Source organism: Eutrema salsugineum, unplaced genomic scaffold, assembly GCF_000478725.1.
Source record: "Eutrema salsugineum unplaced genomic scaffold, Eutsalg1_0 scaffold_17, whole genome shotgun sequence".
Taxonomy (NCBI): Eukaryota; Viridiplantae; Streptophyta; class Magnoliopsida; order Brassicales; family Brassicaceae; genus Eutrema; species Eutrema salsugineum.
In genome coordinates, this window is record NW_006256852.1 from 18,695 (window position 1) to 37,502 (window position 18,808).

The following is an 18,808-nucleotide window of genomic DNA, read 5'->3' on the forward strand; positions in this document are numbered from 1 at the left end:
ACCCGAAAAAGCGATCTCCATCTTCTTTTTCTAAATTCTTTACAAACCCTAAAATCTCATCTCCTTCACGGTGGACCACTGCGTCACACACCACTCTCTCTCCACCGTCAAACTCCAAAACCCATTCTTCATTTCTCCCCCAAAATCTCTCCAATTCCTTAAATTGGTTTCACCGTAAACCCATAATTCGCACTTTGTCAATCCGATCTTGAAGTTCGAAACTCGAGCACGGCTTAACTTGAGGGATAATTTCGAGCAAAAGTTGAAGAATTCGAAACAGCTAAGGTATGTTTTTTTATTTGACTTGGGTTATCGATTTATATTGTAAAGAATTCGAAACAACATTTCACTGTACAATTCGGATGCTTGAATTGAAGATTGCTTCTTTGTTTTTCATTTTTTAGTATCTTTGGTTAGTTAAGTTAAAATGAGAGTCGATCGAAAGAAAGCATCGATTTTGTGTGTGTGTGTGTGTGTGTGTGTGTGTGTGTGCGGCTTTTGAGTTTTGAAATCGAATCTCAATCTTAGAGGTAACAGTGAAATCTTAATTCATTTTGTGGCTTAATTGAATCAAGATTACTACTTGTGCTAAAGCTTAGGCTTTTTGGGTGAGAATTTCGTAACGAATTAGTTTGCTTCAGATTTACTCTTGTTATCTAAGATCTGTATATCGTTCTAATTTGGTTTTTACTCTATCTTTTTATGAATATCTAAGAGTGAGTTTCTGATCTGTTTGACTTGATTTTACTTTGTAGGTGCATTTTCGTATGATTAGAGAAGCGTAGTGTTTGATTTAGGATGCCTAATGGAAAATGCAAAAGTAGTGTTAATTTTACTTTGTGACAGATCTTGGTTAGTACCATTGCAATAAATCTTATTTTCTCTTTGTAATATGCTGGCTTTGAATATCAGAAAAATGTGATTATTTGGTGTCCTCCAATGCTGTGTTTGTGTCTATTGTGTTAATGATCAGAGTATCATTTCACCAGTCATTTCGAATCATCTTCTTGAAGCATTTTTGTTAATTGGAGTCATTTACAGTGTTACATGTCCACAATAAGCGAACTAAACCAGTTCTGTTCTGCAATTTCAGATTTTAACGGTGCATTGAGGAGCCTTGGAGCTTATTTTCATCCCCTGGTCTCTTTTTCTTATGTGGTGGTGCTTGAGAGGCTTTTTGTATGACATAAATGCTCTAGATCAGAAAAAAAGGTCTAACATGAAGTTATCAAACATTCCGCAACGCTATGTGATAGTCTTCTTAACTTTTCTCAGCACCTCCGTGTGTTACATCGAGCGTGTTGGCTTCTCTATTGCATATACAGTCGCTGCAGATGCTGCCGGGATCAACCAGTCAAGCAAAGGAACCATACTTTCCACATTCTTTGTTGGCTACGCTTGTTCTCAAGTCCCCGGAGGTTGGGCGGCTCAGAAAATCGGTGGAAGGAAAGTTCTTCTCTTGTCGTTTGTTTTATGGTCATCGACGTGTTTCTTGGTTCCTCTCGATCCAAACAGAGTCGGGCTCTTGGTTTTTGCACGTTTGCTTGTTGGTGTTGCACAAGGTTTCATCTTTCCCTCTATCCACACAGTTTTGGCTCAGTGGGTTCCTCCTCATGAAAGGTCTAGATTGGTTTCGATAACGACCTCGGGGATGTATTTAGGTGCTGCTTTAGGAATGTGGTTGCTCCCTGCTTTAGTTGAGCTTAGAGGTCCTGAATCAGTTTTCTTAGCAGAGGCATTAGCTGGTGGTATATGGTCATTGCTTTGGATTAGGTACGCTACTGACCCACCTCGATCTGAGCATCCAAAAGCCGCTGCTGCTGGATTTGGAGGTGCACTCTTGCCAACTAATAACGTAAACCACCATAAAGTTACTCATATCCCATGGAAGAAGATCATGCTCAGTTTACCCGTTTGGGCCATTGTGGTTAACAACTTCACGTTCCATTACGCTCTGTACGTGTTGATGAACTGGCTTCCGACCTACTTCGAGCTTGGACTTCAGATCAGTCTTCAGGGAATGGATTCGTCAAAGATGGTGCCGTACCTCAACATGTTTGTGTTCTCCATTGTTGGTGGGTTTATTGCAGACTATTTGATCACCAAGAGAATACTCTCGGTGACAAGAACACGCAAGTTCTTGAACACGGTTGGGTTTTTGGTTGCTTCAGCGGCGTTGATGGCTTTGCCTCAGTTTAGAACCTCGAATGGTGTGATCTTGTGTTCCTCTGTGGCTCTTGGGTTTCTGGCGTTGGGAAGAGCCGGTTTTGCGGTGAACCATATGGACATTGCTCCGAGATATGCAGGGATTGTGATGGGTGTTTCGAATACTGCTGGGACATTAGCTGGAATCATTGGAGTTGATTTGACAGGAAAGCTTCTTGAGGCATCTAAACTGGTTTACTCAGATTTGTCACATCCAGAGAGCTGGAGAGCTGTGTTCTTCATTCCGGGTTTGCTCTGTATCTTTAGCTCCGTTGTGTTTTTGCTGTTTTCTACAGGAGAAAGGATCTTTGATTGAGAAAAGGATCAGACTTTTTTGATAAACCCTTATCAAGATTAGTTAGTTAAGCCTCTACAATTAGAGAGTTTTTTTTGTGGGAGTTGTTTTGTGTGCAGTAAAGATCTTGTCCTGGGGCTCAAATTTGTATTCTTTTTATTTGGTGAATAAACTTGAATCACACCAAGAGTATTATTAGTTCGTTTCTAAATACACTCTGAATAAAACTTAAAAATTGTAATCTTTGGCCACATTTTCCTCTTTTATCAGTTTCCGTGTTCTTAGATTGAATAATAACGATTGACAGGAACATTTTTGAGTTCTTATCAAAAATGAATTTGTTTAGTCGGAAAGAAAAAGGAGAGGTTGGGTTGTGAGGACAAATGCAGTAGTTAAATGGACAAGACAGAACTCGAAGATTAATGGATCAAGAGGCTCTGTTTTGTTGCTCAAATTTTTTTGTCAAATATGGAGAATTTTAAGACTTTGTTAAAGAGAATAGCTTTCTTCTTATCATCATATATAGTATAAGCGAAGTAAAATTTAAGTTTTGAGCTCTCTCATTTAATCTCAGGATGGTTAATTAACATTTGGTCCTCCTTAAATATTTTTAAATTAATTTTAAATACATTAAAAACGAAAAAATTGTTTAAATTAAATTAACAAACCAAAAAAAAACGAAAATATGGTTTAAATTAAGTTAATAAACCATTATCATACTTTGAAAATAGACTTTGATATTTAATTTTTTAGCGTTTATATTATTCTGTTCTGATTATATCCAATGAGAAGAAAAATTACTAATTAGTTAAATTTACTTATATTAGGATATTTAATAAAGGTTGAATATAATATCAAAAAACTTATTATATCTTTTGAGCGCGTATATTATCTATTTTGATTATATCCAAGGAGTAGAAAAATAACTATATTATTTAAATTTACTTATATTGATTTTCTTAGACATTTATATCTAGGTCTTAGATCTATACTATATTTTTGGTTTGAAACACTATCACGTGTTTGATCTCTTTTTGAATTAAAAAGAGATGGATCAAATATGAATGGGGAGGAGCATGTAGTTGATCTTGCTTAGCTTGAGCTGGCATTGTTTAGGGTAGCATTGAAAAAAGATGATAAGCAAATTTGACCAACTGAAGTAACATGTGAATATACACACATGCTCAAACTCATCAATGTAACATGAGCCGATGGCGAGATCCCTTTGTATTTGATTTGAGACACGGTGTGATTGTTTATATATATATATATATATATATATATATATATATATATATATATGTATGTTTCAATAATGTGTGTGTGTCACTCCATTCATGACTTGGTAGATCCTTCTCTCTCTCATGATTTAGAGAATAATAGTTGTGACATAGATCTAGATTTTTCCCCTCTGCGTTACTGATTTGTTGAACTTGAATATTAAATGAGCTTGGGAAAAGGCACTAATGAATTTGTTATATGTGTTGGAACTTATAGTTTACAGTTAGACTTATAAAACTGGTGCCTCTGTGATTCATTTATTTACATTGAATTCTAGCGATTGTTTTTTAACATCATTGATCTTCCATTTGATATTCTATCATGGTGATGAAGATGTGTGGAAGGAAGACTTTAAGATAATTACAAGCTGAAGATGATGGAAGAAGAGAGGTTTCAAGGTGACTTGAAAAAGGATGTGTTAAAAACTTTGGTAGTTTTTCAACCATCTCTCTTTATATCTCAGCCCGACGTCCATATAATAAAGAGCAATATGATGAAATAAGTAAAAGGCATATAAAAAAAACAAAGTAGTTGGAGAAGACAAATCTGATGAAAAAGAATTCAAAAATACTAGAAAAAAAAATTTTAATCTAATGAACTTTGGATGTAAAGAAAATTTTTTATAGTATTTTTGAATAGTTTTACTTTAACTTATATAGTTTTGAAACAATTATGGGTCTTTATTAGATATTTTTGGTCATTAGTTTTTTTTATTAGTTGATCTTATGTTTTACATTGTTGTTATATTTATGTTTGGTTTCAAAATATATATTCGGTTACAAATTTAACAATCCAATTAATATGAATATTTGATAAAATTTCGGCCTGCATAAGGTGCGGGCTAAACACCTAGTTAATGATAAAAAAACGGAGTATCAAAAGAAAGAATACAAAAGCCCTATATAGGTATGGGGAGCTTGAAAATAAAAAAAAAAGTCGAAAATAATTCAAAAACAGAATAACTTGTAAATCAAGAAATAGATAAGATGTAGCTACATCAAAGGCCAAACTAAAGCCCATAAAATGAGAGCCGGATGGATAAAGGGGATAAATTTGATCGGGTGAGAAACCTAAAAATCGACGGGAAGCATCATCATTGCCTTTCTGAGATCTGAGAAAAACCTTTAATAATGGTGATCGTAAGCGATGAAGAAAGAAGTGGCCGTTGGGGTGAGATATCGGAAATTGACAAGTTATTGCTGAAAGGCGAAGTACGTAAAATTTCTTTCATCTTCCTTTTTAATTTATTTAATTTCAGAGATTGGATCGAATTTAAAAAAAATTGGGGGAAGATGATTTTGTTAGCTTTTTGCTAAAATTGATTTGTGGTCAGGTGTTCGATCTCAAGTGTTCAGTTTACGGACTAAACGTTACGGTGTGTAAGAAAAGGTCTTCTTGTCCCTTGTTAGTCTACTTGTATACTTGTATGGGTCTTCATCGTTACAATTTTCTCAAGGTATGTTACCAAAAAAAACAAGTCGATCTTGTATTCCTTTCAGGCCAGGGTATAGATAACTATTATGATTGAATTTCTCTTCTTCTTCCTCTTCCTCCTTATAGGGTACAAAGTTTGTGGTCAGTCGCGTAAACAAATACGTTAGGACAACGCAGACTGCTGCGAAGTCTTACTACATAACACTTGATGCCAAGGAACCAGCTTCTTCTTCTTCTTCTTCACCTCCTCAAACTAGTACTTTTCAGATTAAGGTATCAGAAGGAAGTCATGGCAGATTTTCTCTGGGTTGCTATACTGCAAGAATTCGAGGTGATACAAGCGGTGACAGAGAAACAAACGCTGTGTATATACCTGGTAAAAGTTACTTCTTAGGTAACTACTTACCCCAGTGGCCGCCAGAGAATCCTTTTGAACAGTTTTGCCTGGTAAGTAAGATCAATATTGGCTTGAGTTTTGTGGTATCTATTATCATATCTTATCAACGATGATCATTCAACAACAAAGTAGTGATGAATATGTATATATGTATGGTCACTGGTCAGGTGAATGAATTAGAGATGCAAGAGATAGACAAGGACTGGATTCATCTATATTTGGAACTTGCAGTTGCCACAGCTGATGGGTACGATAGGAAAGAACCTAAGGACTTTGATGATCTGCATATTGTGGACAAACGTGGTAGCCATAGATGGGGAGGGACTCTATGCCAAGAATGCAACCTTCTACATAAGGTTCAAGGACTTGTTCAGGGCTCGTCTTGGTCAAAATGATAAGGTTGATCGCGTTGCTATAATTAGAAGAAGGTATGATGAGGATACCGGAGCCTTCAGTCTCGAGGGTCAGATTCTGAGTTCACAAGTTATACCAAGGAAGCTTAAGATTGCTGCTCTCGCTGCTAATGAGGAGGAGGAGGATACCGGATGCTTGGATCAGGTTCAGAGTTCAGACATTATACGGTTTAGCCAGGGACCCTTTTCAGAGAATAAAAGGATCAAGTTAAATCCGATTGGATTTCCAAATCAAATCTCCTCTCCACCTCTAGCCACCGGTGAGACGGCAAATCTGGAGGCTGCATGAGAATTGATGGAGTAACCGTGGCTTGGCTTGGCTTGGTTTGGCTCGTCTCCTGCACAAGACAAGTTGAAAGATAATTTACTACTATTTTATCATTGCTGGACTTAGTTATTTGGATTGTTAAGTTATTTGGATTATTAAGTATGATGTGGCTTTTGTGTGCATGTAGTATGATTTAACATAACATATGTGTGCCTAAATAGTGGAAGAATGGGGATACAATTCTTCTTCTTGCTTTCAAAATTTTTCCTCTTAATTGTGACTAGGTGATTGGCCCCGCACACTTTTGCGGGCATGAATCTGATTATGCTTAATATTTGTACCGTCTTATGTTTCTAAAACGTCTCTATGTAATATTATGTTTTATATCAACGATGTGAACATTTATACTTTCTCCTGCATCTCTCTCCTATACTCTGTTTCTTCATCACCATTCACCACCATATGTCAAGAACTGAGATTTGCTCATAGCACCAGAAATCAAACACCGTACTAACACAAACAGAGACGAGAGAAGCGATTTGAATATAAACAGAGACAAGATCGTGTCAAATCGATCTACAAACAAAACGGAAACATATCAAATCGACCGGTGTGTTCAAGACACCAAACAGTTTATCTTAATGTGTTCAAGACAAAACAATATGACTTCACTTGCTACTATCAACAGTCTTCCCTGTGATCGTTCGTGAATACATATCCATTTGGAACCTTCTCAGCTCTTCGTAATTGAAGTATGCCTCTTTTAGTGATCCTTGTCGACAATTGAGTGAATCCCTGTGTAGGCAAAAGACAAAAATACAACAAAATAAATCAAACCATCAAAAGTTATTATGACACCAGTTTGGTGAGCATGCGATGAAGAAAGCAATGGCTGGTGAGCAGCAGCTGAACCTCTCTGCAGGCAAGTTGACAAACTCCATAAAGGTGATGAGAGTGGAATTATGGGGTTTGTCGCTGAACTCTTTTTGCTGCTTCTGTGGCTCGCTGATGTAGTCTCTATCCTCTCTGGAAATGCAGTTTTAGGTATTTACATCAGGAATGCTCAAAGCAGGGTCAAAAACACCAGAAAAAAAAAAAAGCAGACCATAAGAGCTTGAAATTGAGAATAAATCAAACTAGAAACCTGCACGTGACTGCAATGGCGTTTCAGGAGTAGCAGGATGCATTTTCGGATCCCTTACAACACAAGCACGCCATGCTCTCTCCCAACCGCCTTTGCCACCATCTAGAGAAGTGGAGTTAACACACTTTTGCCTCAAACTTGGATAACACATCAGCTTAGGGGAATAGCAATCTTACATGGATCACCAAATGCAGATAACATAGAAGCTTCATCAGGTGCTGTTCCTTGGCTGCAACAGAAAACGAAAATCATAACAGTCAAGCTTTCAAGAAATGCAAGAAGTTCAAATGAGATCGCTCACAAGTCTTACTGACTCAACAAGAACTAGAACATGTAAAAAGTAACAAAGAACTTACACGAGAGCCCCATAGACAAAAATCTGTGCGCGTAGTTGCACTTGTTGCAAGTTTGTGAAAGGTCGACGCAAAATACTTGAGATAGCAGAAGCATTCAGACCCAGTTGGCTATCTATGGGAGTTGAAAAGTTTCCAAAAGCTTCTAAAGCAGGGGTCTGAAGACTTTGCTGCTTCTCCGTAGATGGTGTCATCTGAATAGAAGCAGCAGAACTTTGATTAACATCATTTGTTTTTCCTCCACTTTGAGGTTGAAGTGGTGTAGTATCGCCTTTTACACTACTTCCTTTTCTAGAAGTCTCTTTGCCTGCAGATTTAGATGTTCGCCTGGGTTTGCGCTCAGATATTGGTTTAGAAGACTTTGCAGGTGTTTTCTCTAAGCTACATGTTGAAGGAGATCCTACCACAATCTAGATAAACAGAAACAGATAATGCTATGTAAGAACAAAAGACACTAATACCAGACCAGTGATTAAAATATCTTTAGATGTAAGAAAGGAGGTACAATTGTAGCATCTGGAAAGTTCAGAGCTTTGGAAATGTCCCCCGCGCTTTCTAAGGATTCGGTAAACAGCTGCTCCATTGGTTCCATTCTGCAACCTAGTACATCAAAACTAACAAAGAACTTACATCAGTTGCATATTTGTAGACTGTCGTGGAAATTTAAAGTATTCATACACAAAGTCAAGGTTAGCCAAGGAGCTAGTTTGACTGGATATCTGAGTAGGCAAAGACAAGTTCCCAATTACAGTAACTGCATCGCAAATGATTCTGAAGAATACTATAATTACAGTAACTGCATCGCAATCAAAGGATTCTTCACCCACAAAATCAAAGCTAACCAAAATTTCCCGGCCATAACAAACTTGAAACACGCGTATGGAGTTCATTTAGACGTTCTGAAACGACGCAAGGCTCGATTAGAGTGGGATTTCAACCTAGAAACTCCCTTACCAAAAACAGGAAACGTGCAAAGGAGATGCAACAGTGACAATGCGTAAAACAAAAAACATCGCAAGGTACCACAGAAAGCAGCTAAAGGTTTCTTAAAACCCAAAAAGGACGAAGATTTTAGGACCAGAGAAGAGAGGAGAGAGGTTTACCTGAGGCCCGACGACTGTTAACATCAGCGTTGGAGGACAATCTGTGAAATGCAAGACCTCCGGTACCGCGAATGACGTGAAAAGTAGAAAGCTTTTTATGTCGCAGGTACAGTTTCACAGAAACAAGCGAGGGTTCGGAAGAGGAGACGAGGAGAGAGGGAACATGGAAGAGGGGTTTTTGAGGGTTTATGTACGGAGAAATCAAAATGCTGACTGAATACGCGACCATGTCTCATGAAAATTTCTGGGTTTAGCTTAATCATGGATTAATCACTGTAATTAGCAAGTTTTTGTCAGCTCTGTTTCTTTCCTTAACCTTTTAGTTACTGTAATCAGTAAGTTTTTTTTCTCTAGTTTTAAAATTCGAACTTTTAATTAATCTCTATTTTAATTAATCCGGTTTAAAGTAAAATATGGTTTTAAGTAAAAAAGAACTAGAACAAAATAAAAGTTGGGCCGAGATTACTAAGCCCGTTAATCTATATTATAAAATAAATTAAAAAATTCTAATTTTGGTAAAACAAAAATAAAAAAATTTGGTATATTTTTTGTACTATAATACTTACTTATTTAAACAAGTAATTTGGATGACAAAAATTCTGGAAGCAAACCCGAATAGCACGAAAAACCAATCGATGATCTTTAGAAAATATCTATAATTCAAAGCTGAATTATATTTATTTACTTGTTGTCTTCGTATGAGATAAATCTTGCTTGATTTAATTTTAAGTGATACATAATTAGGTGTTTAAAGCTATTTCTGACTAAAATCAAATTAATTTCACATCGAATACCAAATTGAACTTTGATAAACCGAACCGAATTATAACTGACTTTTTTTATGAAAGCAGGAAAAAACCGAAGATTAGAAAAATGAGAGAAAAAAAAAATCAAATTGTAAACCGGATCTACATTTCTAAAATAAAATCATACCAGTAAAAAAAAAGAAATTAGTATCCTCACGTATAATGTGGATAACCATCTAGCTGGTATGGTGTGGTTTCTTTTGGTATGAACTAATTAAAGTATATATGGTCCCTATATTATAAGTGTATAACCTAACATTCGTGGCACATCTCGACTATGCATGGCTTGATTTCACTTCTTTTTTTTTTGTTGTTGTAGGTTTGATTCCAATCGATATCCTAGTATTTCATTTTCGTTTGATTAGTTGAAATTTGTTTCACATTTTAGATCCATTAGAAATTTTGGTGAACGGCTCATTCGACATTTATAATTAGTCAGATTAGTCAGACTTTATCACTTTTTTATTTTCAGCAATCAGACTTTATCACTTTAATAACAAAAAAAAAGAACAATATAGTAATGACAACACTTTGTGAATTTTTGGTTTTGCAAAAGGTAGGTTGATCTTGCCAAAAAAAGTCATTAATCACATATGTGAAAACATATTATCAGTTTTAGAGTCAAATCCAGTGATTTTGTTATTGATAATTGGTTAAGAATAAAGTTAAGAACCAGAGATATTTCAGAGAGTTTTTTTTTAATCTTATTCTTTACTTATCTGGAAAGAAAGTCGGTTAATGAGACCACTCGCGGTTATTGAGACCCGCGGTTATATCAACATTCGAATCATCTTTGATTAGTATACCGCACTAGCGAATTAAAAAATTTCGCGTTTAAGTAAATGAATTTCGCGTTTGTGAACATTTTTCACGCTTCATCAGATTTTTCAAAAAAGCAAAATTCTGGTTTTTATTCTGAAAGCAATTGGATTCATTCTACTTAAGCTTTCCAGTTTTACTAAAGAAACCCATTGTAATACATCAAAATTTTTGGAGTTTATTTATTTATTTAATTTGATTGTTGTCTTGTCTATAATTGGCTTACATATTGAACTGAGTTATCACAACACAAGGTGAAAAAACTCATCAATAGATCTGTGTTTCTGACATTTTTGTCTAATTTCTGGCTAGAATCACAAGGCAATAGTATCTATAAGATTCGATTCAAAAGCTTACAAAATTCAACTCCCTAATCCTGTTTCTAATGAATCCATTGCATCATTCAGAACAGAGAAATGAAACACAGATCCAAATTAAGTTGACTTTCTTCACAATCTCTTCCTGAGAGAAAAAAATAAATAACATTTCGATTAGAGAGAATCAGAAGAACATGAACAAATCAAAGAATTTAATCAAACAACAGAATTCAACCTTAAAGTATCTTCAAGTTCAGTTTCGCTTTGGAAAGAGTTTCTGCTTTGACACCCTCGAAAATTGGTAATTGTATTCGATAAAGTTTGGATCTCTCTTCTTTTTTTTTTCATGATTATCAGAGATTATCGAACCAAGTCAACCCCAGGAGCAAAGTAATTGGACCCTCCATTAGAGCCACTAATCCACCTTTGTTAGAGCCACAAATCTCAACCCCGAAAGAGTGTGAAGGAGGTTCGTTCTCATCTTCGCTACAAATCAAACGGTTCCGGATTCAATTTTAATTGGATTACTGAAACTCAAGATATCAAAATTGCGGAATCTGTTTTATTTCTTCCCTCCAATCACATTTCCTGGAGATTCTATACGATCAGTCATATTCATTGTTACCTCGATTTTACTTTGGAGACTTCTGAAATGAATGGAATCGCCAGTCGTAGGTTTGACATGTTCAACCTTTCTGTGAGATATCAAAACACGAGAGGAAGTGTAACATCCCGACTTTTGGTTAACCAAATATCGGATGTTACCAGTTCCTAATTCTGGTTTTATTAAATTAAACCGTTTCTATTTCCTTTTCTTTTTATTTTTTTTATTTGGGTTTTTCCTAATTTCTTTCTAAAAGCCCATTAAGTCTAACTCATCTATTTAACATCTATATAAATACCTAATTAAATCCCTAAAACCCTCATTAGACTCTTAATCAACCCTAGCCACCTTTTTCTTCTCTCTCTCTCCTCCCTGCGCCAAGCTGCTCTCTTCCTCTCTCTCTGCGTTTTCTTCTTTTTCTTTCTCTCTCTTGGCCGTGTCTCTCTCTCTCCTTGCCGCGGCCGCCACCATCCTCCAAGCCTCTCTTGCCGTTGAAGCTCCCTTGCCTAGCCGAGATGTCTGCGCCGCCTCCTTCTCCTTTGGGTGAGGTGGGATCTGATTCTGATGGATCTGATTCTGATGGATCTCCTCTTAGATCTCCTTCTCTTTTGCCTCCTCCTCCAGTTTCTCAGCCTTCTAAGCCAAGGTGAGGGCTTTGTGGCTTCATCCCCTCTTACATATGCATGGTTGACTTTTAAGTGATCTTTTCTTAGATCAGATTTAGATCTGCTTGTTAGGGCTGTTAGAATTGTTTAGGACTTGGATCTGTGTTGCCTGTTTGTTGATGATTGTTGGTTGCTGGTGGAATGAGATAATTAACCTGAATATGGACCTAAACTTATTTGGACTTTAAAATATTGATTGTGTGATGTGACCTGATTAATGTTCCTTTTTGTTACAATTGGTATCACCGAAAGTGCATCTTAATAATGGAAGGACCTTTAAGAAATGGATGATTCTTTGAAATGGATGATTGTGCATATAGATCTCTGATAGGACCCCTGGCTCCTGGAGGCGGGAGTCAGTGTTGTTTGTTGGCTATCGCTGTCGTGTGAGTCAGGGCTAGAGCCATCGCTGGAGTGGATTAGCGATCCACTGTTTATTGAGCCGTCCAAAGGGACCGCTGGGTACAGCTTTCTGGGTGACCGCTTTGAGCAGCCGTCTGAGTGACCGTTAGCTCATAGCCTGTCTTGGTGATTGCTGGGATCAGTCTGTGTGACTGGCAGAGTGAACCTGACTAATGGGTATGGTAATAGGCCAGCCATTGGATGGGATTATTCTGGTTGCCTTTCCGTAGGCCTGGGCGTTCGGATATCCATTCGGGTTCGGTTCGGATAATTCGGTTTTTCGGATTTTCGGTTTTTAGATTTAAAACCCATTCGGATATTTTTGGAATTTCGGTTCGGGTTCGGTTATATTCGATCGGGTCCGGTTCGGGTTCGGATATCCAAAAAATAATTAAATTAAATAAAAATAATTAAATTTAAATAAAATTAGTTAAATTCAAATAAAATTTGGCAAAATTTTAAAAATATAACTAAAAACTTAGTATGTTTAAATTATTTTGGATTTTTCATCATTTTCAGAATAAAAATAATTCATATTTTGGATTTATAATTGTAATTTTAGGTTATTAAATCTAATTATAGTTAGTATTTTGGGTATATAATTGTATTTCGGATATTTCGGATATCCATTCGGATTTTCGGTTCGGTTTGGTTCGGTTTCGGTTTTTCGGATTTAGAAATTTAAAAACCGTTGGGATATTTTATCAGTTTCGATTCGGGTTCGGTTTCTCTTTTTCGGGTCGGGTTCGGATAAATTATTCGGGTTCGGATAATGTGCCCAGGCCTACCTTTCCGGGTGACGCATGGGGGCCCATGTGGCAGCCCACTGTAACTGGCAAAGGCTAGGGACCCGTTGTTTGTGTAGTTGTTTGTAGGGTTACCCTTGAATGCTGTGTGATTGATTGCTAGGAATGAATTGTCTATATATAAGTAAATATATACATATATGTGTTGTTTGGGCTTGTTTTAAGATTATATCTCTTAAAACCAATTTATGCTAGTCTGATGATGTTGTGGGCTTTCTTAAGGCCCATCCTCACTGAGTAATCCCAATTACTCACCCCTACTCTCTCTTTGTCTTTCAAGTTTAGTAGAGAGATCAGCCTAAGTCTGTGTTGTTGATTGTTACCTGGGCGTTTTCCTGGCGATCCTGTGTACTCACCAAATCGGACATCCTATTAGATGCGGTTCGATGGCTGATTTAACATACCCGGTTCTCCACTCTATTAGGAGCCTGGGATAGGGATGTTACAGGAAGAGAGAAGAGAGAAGAGAGAAGTCGAGTCGAGTGAGGAAGAAAAAGAAGAAATCGAAAAGCTGTTAAGAGATAATAAACCCATTTAGCTCTTTATACATCTACACGCGGATAGCTATTAAGAGATAGAAAAAAACAATATGAAATTTCTTTTTCTTTTTAAACTATCCCGCGCTATCGGAGTCATTATATTATTACCGGATTTACAAATTAAATTGCTAAGTACTATAGATATCTTATTTGTTAAAGCCATACTACAATCGAATAATTTTTTGTGGGGACTGTTCGTGTGCAGTAAAGATCTTGATGGTTTTGAAATCTTGTCCTTAGGCTCTCTCATTGGTATTCTTGTTTTTTGGGTGAATAAACTTGAATCAGACCGAGAGTTTTATTAGTTGATCTTTAAATACACTATGAATAAAAATTAAAAATTGTGTAATCTTTGCCCTCATTTTTTTATTTATCATAATCGAGGGGTTTGTAACTGGATATGTAAAGTTTTCGACTTCTTATAAAATGAGATTTTTAAGATGCTGTTATTAAAACCATTTTGGATACATGGTAACAAATATTGTTTTCTTTAGTCATTGTAACAGAGAAAAAAGCATCCACATTTTACTCGGGATGAATTGTAGTAAAATATATTTGATGCTAACTTCATATTTTTATAAAAAAAATAGTAGAAGTATAGAAGTAATTGAAACGATAATATAATAACTTATTAATTACATTTCAAATTATATATTTGGTAAATTTTAAATAATACGATGCTAATAAGTAATAACCTTATTTCAGTGATACAAAAGTTGGTAACGATTAACTCAAATAATTTATCATATATATATATATATATATATCAAAAAATTTATTTGTGAAATTATACTATATATCAAAATTTTATTTTCATTCACTGAAAATCCAAAATTATGCTTTTTTGCTGCAAATAACCACTTGTTTAGGATACAATATTATAAAAATGTTACTTAGACAATTGATTTTATCATATAATTATCTATCTAATGGCTACAAAAAATGCATAAAGAGTTATTTTTCAACGATTTAGGAATAAATGCAAATGAAGTTATTTTTCAAAAAAAAAAAAAAATTGGATATGGTGTATTTTTTAGGAATGCACAAAATTTGTAATTTATAAAGAACACTTGTTTTTTCTTGTCTCGAACCATCATTTCTATTAGACTGGAATTGGTAGTTCAAATAAGAATTAAGAAGTTTGTAATTAGATAATATAAAATTTTCAAGTTCTTATAAAATGAGTTTTTTATGTGGATATTATTAAATTCAGATCATTCAGTTTCATAGGCCATAAATAATACTATTTTGAATACATGGTAACAAATATTGCTTCTTCTAATCTGTTCATTAGATTAATCTTTTTTATCCTCACTGTCACAAAAATGAATCATGCAGTAAGCAACATCTATAAGTCACACACAATTACTGTTAGAAAACGTCAAGACACTTTGCTTTCATGCCGTTGAATTGCAATAAATTATATCTGACGATAGCTTCATATCTTTTTTATAAAAAAATGTAATAAGTAATTGATAAGATAATATTGAAGTAATTGATAGAATGTGTAATCACCCACTGATTATATTTAAAAGTATATATCATATGATGTTAATAAACTTATTTCAATGATACAGAAGTTGGGAAAGATTAGTTTAATAATTTTCCTTATATATATATATATATATATATATATATCAAAAAAGTTCATTTGTTAAACTATACTAGATATCAATATATAAAAGTTTTATTTTCATTTACTATAATATTTCAAAATCATGCATTTTTTGCTGCAAAATAAACCACTTGTTTAGGATCACAAAATATAAGAATACTTCTTAGACATTTGCAAACACTATACAAACTGAAGTATGAGATTGTGATTTCGAATTAAGGTAGTAAAGTTGGTTTATTTTATTTGTTTATTAATAGACCTTTTTTTTTAATAGTTAATAGACGTTTATAGACTCGTAATCTTTATGAATGCACTGCAGGTAGGTACTGTAAATATTTTTTTCTTTTACTAGACCTATATATTACTTCTGGAGATCTATTATCTACAGTAAATTATAAGAAAACTATTCCAATAAGTGATAAATATGGTAACGCAATTAGAGCACGTAATTCCATTGTTGGCATATACAGTAAAACCTCTATAAATTAATACTCGATAAATTAATAATCACTATAAATTAATAAATTTTGATGGTCCCAAGTCGGGCCAATGTAAAAATCCATCAAATTCGATAAGATAATAAGATAATAATTTTTTTTGAAACCTTTATGTAAATTTATGGTCCCAACAAAAACATAAATTAATAATAATATAAATTTATGCAAATATATGTAAATACAATATTTTTAAAAAATAACTAATGTGTTTATTTTTATTTAAAGTTAAAATCTCATTAGTTCTCATCTCTCTAATTATTATATCAGTAGCTTTTATTGCTCTTTTACTATATACATTCAATATTTATGATGATTTTTTGATGTGATAATTGATTTTCTTATTTTTAAGTGTTTTTAAAGTATTGTAGTGTTATCTTCAACTTTATCATCAGTAATACTGATAGTAACCATGGTTTTTTTATAAATTTTAAACTTATGAACATGTATATTTTTACATAGACAATCTAATATGGTGTTAAAAACTATATTATTGTGATAGTTATGATTCTTAATCATAATTTATATAATGAGATTTGTTAAAATTTTAAAATATAACATTATTACAAATATATTTTTTAGAAAATTATATGCGGAAAACAAATTTTCTCTATAAATTAATAATTATTAATTTATAGATAAATTAATATCACGATAAATTAATAAATTATCATGGTCCCAACATTATTAATTTATAGAGGTTTTACTGTAATTACTACTCCTCAACAAATAAAAATATACTGTCTCTGTTTCACAAAAAGTGTTGTTCTTATACTTTTTTTTTTGTTTCAAAAAAAATATCGTTTTAGAATTCTAATATAAATTTTGACATAAAATATTATTTTTAACCTCAAAATAAATTCATAAAATTAGTTATAAACATAATCAAGAGTCACTCTGCAAGTTAATAAGAGTATAAGAGATATTTTATCTTATTCTTTGGAGTATTACTTACTTTTGTATTGAATGCACTTGTATTGAATGCACTTTTGTTTCCGTGCAACACAAAATTTCAAAAACAAATTTTCAATGAATTTAAATTTATTATTTCTACGTCGGTGTTAGTTGGAAACTAGTTTACTCTTATGATCCTCTACAACTTCATCAGTTCATCTCAAAATCTCTGATACTCTTTCATCACCAGAACAAGAACAAATGATATCTCTCTGTAACTCTAAACCCAAGAAAACCAAAACACTAAAGATGAGAAAACTTCAAGCTTTTGCTCTGTCTCTGTTTCTTCTGTTCTTAATCAAATGGGTCAATTCTGATTCTAAATTTTCTCCTAGTAGAGATCAGTTTCTCAGTTGCATGTCGACACATTCTGATTCAAGCTTCATCCACAAGCCATATTCAAGACTCTACACCGACTTCTCACAATCTTTATCGCAAAACTACCGATTCCTGAGCTTGAATTTCACAAGCCAGAAGCCGATTCTGATCGTTACGCCGAAAACGGAATCCGAAATCCAGAGATCATTACTCTGCAGCAGGAAACTTGGGGTGCAAGTAAGAACGAAAAGCGGTGGTCATGATTATGAAGGCCTCTCTTATCTTTCATCACAGTCACCTTTCATCATCCTTGACTTAATCAATCTCCGAGCAATCGAGATCAACCTCAAAGAAGAAACAGCTTTGGTTGGAGCCGGTGCGACCATTGGTGAACTTTACTATGAAATTGCTAAATCGAGCAAGATCCATGGCTTTCCTGCAGGAACATGCCCTAGTGTTGGAGTTGGGGGTCATTTTAGTGGAGGAGGTTTTGGTGCAATGATGAGGAAACACGGTTTAGCCGCAGATAACATTGTGGACGCGCGTTTTGTGGACGCAAATGGGAGAATTTACAATGGTAGGAGAGAAATGGGAGAAGATTTGTTCTGGGCGGTTAGAGGAGGTGGAGCTGCTAGCTTTGGAGTCGTAATTTCATGGAAAGTGAAGCTCGTTAGAGTTCCAGAGAAGGTTACTTGCTTCACAAGGCACTTGCCCTTCACACAAAACATGACGAAAATCGTTCATAGATGGCAGTATATTGCTGCAGAGCTCGAAGATAATCTCTTCATCAGGGTCATAGTTTACAATTCTGGAGGATCTGTTCAAGCTACATTCCAAGCAAATTATCTTGGAGGATCCGATAAATTGATTCCTCTGATGAATCAGAAGTTTCCAGAATTAGGGCTAGTGTTTCAAGACTGTTCAGAAATGAGGTGGATTGATTCGATAATGTACTTCAACTGGAAGAAAGGACAGCCACTAGAGACTCTTCTCGACAGAGAACAGAGATATAATGATCTTTATTTCAAAGCAAAATCTGATTTTGTCAAGAACCCAATTCCTGAAACCGGTCTAGAAGGTATATGGAAGAGATTTCACGAGGTTGAATCTCCGGTCATGATAATGGAGCCATTAGGTGGTAAAATGCATGAGATTGGTGAAACAGAGACTCCGTTTCCACATAGAAGAGGGAATCTGTATAATATTCAGTACATGGTGAAATGGAGAGTGAAGGAGATGGAAGAGATGAAGAAACATGTGAGATGGATGAGATTGCTTTATAGATATATGAGAGTTTATGTCTCTGGATCACCAAGAGGAGCTTATTTGAATTATAGAGATCTTGATTTGGGTATAAATAAAGGGATTAATAGTAGCTTTGAGGATGCAACATTATGGGGGATGAGGTATTTTGGAACTAATTTCAAGAGATTGGCTATGGTTAAGGGGAAGATTGATCCCACCAATTTCTTCAGAAATGAGCAGAGTGTTCCTCCTTTGATTGTGTAAGATTGATTCTTAGACAAGAACCAATGTTTGTTTTAGCTCTTGTTATGGCACGTATGGCGGTATGGGT

The 18,808-nt window shown here is 34.8% G+C and overlaps 3 protein-coding genes across 3 annotated transcripts; all 3 read left to right on the forward strand.

The window, feature by feature from the left end:
* Window positions 1-54: 54 nt before the first annotated feature.
* LOC18020522 (probable anion transporter 5) lies at window positions 55-2,745 on the forward strand. The gene is made up of 2 exons (XM_006403040.2): window positions 55-285; window positions 1,094-2,745. Exon 2 carries the CDS (start codon window positions 1,154-1,156, stop codon window positions 2,519-2,521), a length of 1,368 nt encoding a protein of 455 aa, XP_006403103.2. The 5' UTR covers window positions 55-285; window positions 1,094-1,153; the 3' UTR covers window positions 2,522-2,745.
* A 2,166-nt stretch (window positions 2,746-4,911) lies between these two features.
* On the forward strand, window positions 4,912-6,314 carry LOC18020595 (UPF0725 protein At1g02770). The gene is made up of 4 exons (XM_024157524.1): window positions 4,912-4,992; window positions 5,115-5,237; window positions 5,342-5,662; window positions 5,844-6,314. The coding sequence occupies exons 1-4, from the start codon at window positions 4,912-4,914 to the stop codon at window positions 6,312-6,314; spliced, it is 996 nt and encodes a 331-aa protein (XP_024013292.1).
* Window positions 6,315-17,115: 10,801 nt separating this feature from the next.
* LOC18020690 (berberine bridge enzyme-like 23) lies at window positions 17,116-18,808 on the forward strand. The gene has a single exon (XM_006403042.2). It carries the CDS (start codon window positions 17,116-17,118, stop codon window positions 18,739-18,741), a length of 1,626 nt encoding a protein of 541 aa, XP_006403105.2. The 3' UTR covers window positions 18,742-18,808.